This window comes from Austrofundulus limnaeus, unplaced genomic scaffold (genome assembly GCF_001266775.1).
Source record: "Austrofundulus limnaeus strain Quisiro unplaced genomic scaffold, Austrofundulus_limnaeus-1.0 Scaffold744, whole genome shotgun sequence".
NCBI classification, from domain to species: Eukaryota; Metazoa; Chordata; class Actinopteri; order Cyprinodontiformes; family Rivulidae; genus Austrofundulus; species Austrofundulus limnaeus.
In genome coordinates, this window is record NW_013953146.1 from 106,556 (window position 1) to 110,392 (window position 3,837).

General features: G+C 40.5%; 2 protein-coding genes across 3 annotated transcripts; one reads left to right on the forward strand and one right to left on the reverse strand.

Annotated features, from left to right (window-relative positions):
• Positions 1–598, reverse strand: LOC106532290 (uncharacterized; the record flags this gene model as incomplete). Its single annotated transcript, XM_014028311.1, is given in 1 exon segment — positions 1–598. A coding segment is annotated over 1 exon segment (518 nt), but the record flags the coding sequence as incomplete, so codon positions are not given.
• Positions 599–2,078: 1,480 nt separating this feature from the next.
• On the forward strand, positions 2,079–3,462 carry LOC106532287 (ribosyldihydronicotinamide dehydrogenase [quinone]). Of its 2 annotated transcripts, none has more exons than XM_014028308.1 (6): positions 2,079–2,156; positions 2,284–2,448; positions 2,501–2,652; positions 2,734–2,847; positions 2,918–3,019; positions 3,084–3,462. In XM_014028308.1, the coding sequence occupies exons 1-6, from the start codon at positions 2,153–2,155 to the stop codon at positions 3,378–3,380; spliced, it is 834 nt and encodes a 277-aa protein (XP_013883762.1). In that variant the 5' UTR covers positions 2,079–2,152; the 3' UTR covers positions 3,381–3,462. The 2 variants fall into 2 exon arrangements, with proteins under 2 accessions (XP_013883762.1, XP_013883763.1); XM_014028309.1 differs by having other exon boundaries at positions 2,083–2,156; positions 2,522–2,652.
• Positions 3,463–3,837: the final 375 nt, after the last annotated feature.

Consider the following 3,837-nt stretch of genomic DNA (forward strand, 5'->3'; position numbering starts at 1 on the left):
CTAGTTGCTTCTGTAATTTTCCCTCCTTTGATTTCATCTATTGTTATGTCAAGTGGTACTCCTGATATTACTCCCTTTAGTTTTGCAAGTGTTCCAGGTATGTATGCTTTAATTGTTTCTCCAACCAGTGTTGTCATCTTAACAATTTTTTCTTGCTGTTGTCTGTTCTCTGCATGGATAAGTATTTTCTTATTATTCATGAGTCCGGCCAGTTTAATCCTCCCAATCTCTTTCTCGATGGCTTTTGTCAGTTTAATTGGATGAAACTGCCCCCCTTCCTGTTTGAACTCAATCATAACTTTCCATTCTACTTCCTTGTTAGTCTGTACTTCTTGTGTTTGTTTTCTCGGACTCGTATTTATTTTTGTCTTTTTGCTAATGTCTTCTCTTGATTCGCTCTCTTCTGACCAGCTTCTCGCTCTCTCCTGTCTTTTCCTTATATTTCTTTTCATTCTAGATGATCTTGCCATCTCCCATTCCATTTCACCACCACTATTTCCACCTGATGCGGAAGCCATTTAGTTACAGTCAATGCACAGTTTATGCTACCGCCAACAAATTCAAGCCTACCGCCCTTGTCAAGTCTGCCACGTCAACAGCGTTCCGTCCCGGGACCTCTTCTCCACACACCTGCACTGCCGGCTGCTTAAGACCGATCTGACTCCGTCTCCAAAAGACCTGGAAGGTAATCAGGTAACAGGACGCACCTGCAACTGACAATTAACTCATAGCAGGAGCAGGAGCGTCACAAACATCAATGAAGAGCAGGTCCAGGCAGATCAGATTCCACCCCCCAGGACCCAGAAACTCCGTCCGCCGTGACAGTTCCACTGGGACAGCTGCACTCCCCTTGCTCCAATCTCAGTGTTGAAAAAATATTGTCGATTGCATTCAGAGACAGTTGACCAGATCCATAATTCTTTTGTTATCGAATGATGCGTAGAAGAAAGGCTTGACCCAGCTGCGAAGCAGGGAAAAAGGGACAGGTTCGGGAGAGAGAGCAAAAAACGTCTGACTCCTCTGAAGGCCAAGCAGAAATTATTGTTATCACTCTTTCTTCTTTTCTGCTCCTTTTTCCAGCTCTTGTTTCTCCTACCATCCTTTGGATCTTATAAAACCACTTCCCTTTGTTATCTCTCTCCCATCTCTTCTGCCATTCTTTCTTCAATCTTTCATTAATTATGCTTCTTGCTTCAGATTTACTTGTCTTATAATGTTAATGGTCATTTTGAACTGCCTTTTTTGCCATTTTATCTGCTTTTTCATTTCCTCTTACCCCTATATGTGCTGGTACCCAAATAAAAACAGCAGTTAACCCCATCCTTTGTATTCTGAATAGTGTGTGACTAATTTCTAGTAAAATGTCTGGCCTGCTGTCTGTGATTGTTTTTTATACTCATTAAAATTTAACTTGAGTCTGAACAGATTATAGATTTTATAGGTTTTACTTATTATACCCACTGTATGGCTAATAATACTGCAATCATTTCTCCTGCATAAACTGATAAATTGTCTGTGATTCTTTTACCTACTTTTATTTGAAATTCTGGTATTACAAATGCAACTCCTATTTTCTCTGTTTCCTTTGAAGCATCTGTACATATTTGAATTTACTGATAATAATTGTTTACAGTATATAATCCTGCACTGTCTGTGAGTTGAAAATGTATGATGTATCTCTTTTCTTTTCCATTAATGTCAAATCAACTGAAGCTTCTGGTAGAATCCAGGGTGGTATTACTGACGGTGGTAACACTGGACTTATTGTTAGATTATGAATTGGATATTTCTCTGTTTCCTCTTGAATCACCCACCCAAAACTACTTGCCTGTCTTTTTCCCTTTTTCCAGCTTGTACTTAAAATATCTAGTGTTGGGTGATCCGGATTATTGCTTTTTGGATTTAGCCAGTAGTTTATCATTGTTTGGGTTCCTCTCAGTATCTGAAACTTGGTTTGACATCATGAACAGTAAAAGATTTACACAAAGGGCCAGCTGGCTGATTGGTGAGTTTAATTGCTGATTGCCAACACCTGAGCCAGCCTGTATCAAAAGGGTGAATAAAAGCAGCATGAAGACAGTTTGCTGCATGCTGAGCATCACTAAACCAGCTTTTTAAAAAGTATCAGCTCTAGTCTGGTTGTGGCATCAAAATGGGTAAAGATGTCTTTATTTGTGAAACAGTTTGTGTGTACTCTGTATTATGTGTATGCAACAACAAAAACAGCCAATTCTGTGTAACTGAAGGACTGCTGATGAGTTTGTTTTTCTACTGTTTTTGCAGCAAAGAGAGTGCTGATCATTTATGCCCACCAGAGCTCTGCTTCATTCAATGCTGCAGCTAAAAATGCTGCTGTGGAGGTTCTGACTGCTCAGGGCTGCACCGTGGAAGTGTCTGACCTGTATGCTATGAACTTTAAAGCCACAGCCACTGCTGAGGACTTAAAAGGTATGAAATATCACTTGACTTATTGGTGGTAATTCTCACTGTAATTATTTAGATATTTTTTTTTCCTACCCAGGAGAAGTGGCTAATGCTGAGAACTTCTGTTACCTGATGGAGAGCAAGCTTGCTTGGGAAGAAGGACGGCTGTCAGATGACATTACTAAAGAGCAAACTAAAGTCACTGAGGCAGACCTGATCATATTTCAGGTAATGTCTTTTAGCAGTAAAGTCCATGCTAAGTCACTTTTTTTTTTTTTTTAAACCAGCACTGTGATCTTTCTTCGGTAGTTCCCCATCTACTGGTTTGGCTTTCCTGCAATCATGAAGGGTTGGATCGACAGAGTGCTCACTCATGGATTTGCCTATTCCCAGGAGAAGCGTTACAGCCAGGGAGTCTTCAAGGTGATGCTCTGATCACATGTTTTGGCAGGTCTTTTAAAAGAACTTTCTAGCGTATTTTGTTTTGTTACAGGACAAGAAGGCCATGTTGTCCTTCACCACTAGGTCTTCTGAATCCATGTTCAGCCCAACTGGCATCGATGGGGACATGAACGTCACGCTGTGGCCTCTGCAGGTATTTTGTATTAAATTAATCAGAGTGAAGTTGATGCTTTACTTAAAAAAAAATTTCTCTGCAGAATGGCATCCTGCACTACTGTGGCTTCCAGGTTCTGGCCCCTCAGATCTTCTGGGCTCCAGCATCTGTAGCTGACGAAGATTGTAAATCCATGTTGGAGGCCTGGCGTACACGACTGCAGGGTCTCCTGGAAGAGAAGCCCCTGTCCTTCTTCTCTCTGGGTTGCTTTGATGAGAAGACCTTCCAGCTGAAACCTGAAGTTCAGGAGAAACATGCCAGCCAGGAGTTTGGTCTGACTGTGGGCATCCACCTGAACAAGCCTCTGCCTCCCCACAACCAGATGAAGGCTGGATGCTGATTTATTTCTTATACATCAATAAAAGCTGGTTTAATGTTTTTTGGTTTGTCAGTAAAATGATGCAGTCTGTGTAATCTTTAAAGACAAATTGGCATTGAAACAGTGACTTATCATTTTGGATCTTAAACGGGAATGGGTAAAGGGAATAATCCAGTCATGCAATAGTTATTGTTTTCTCTCTCATTAGGACTCTTTAGCAATAAACTACCTCTTTAGCAATAAACTACTGTACATTTGAGAATCAAGATTTGGTGTAGAAATGCCACTTAGAATGTCCACTTAAGACATGACAGCTGTTGTGTGAATGCACAAACTTTTTTTTTCTCCATGAACATTAAAAATGTAAAGGTATTCTATAGCTGAACTAGAATCAATGAAGACATTTTACTCCTGACAGTCTTTTGCTACCCCTGCATATAGTACAACTTGGCATCCAGATCAGTTGAAAGTGACATTT

Coding starts and splice junctions, on each gene's coding strand:
- LOC106532287 (XM_014028308.1), top strand. Junction 2,653..2,733: donor CAGACCTGATCATATTTCAG/GTAATGTCTTTT, acceptor TTTCTTCGGTAG/TTCCCCATCTACTGGTTTGG. Junction 3,020..3,083: donor TCACGCTGTGGCCTCTGCAG/GTATTTTGTATT, acceptor ATTTCTCTGCAG/AATGGCATCCTGCACTACTG.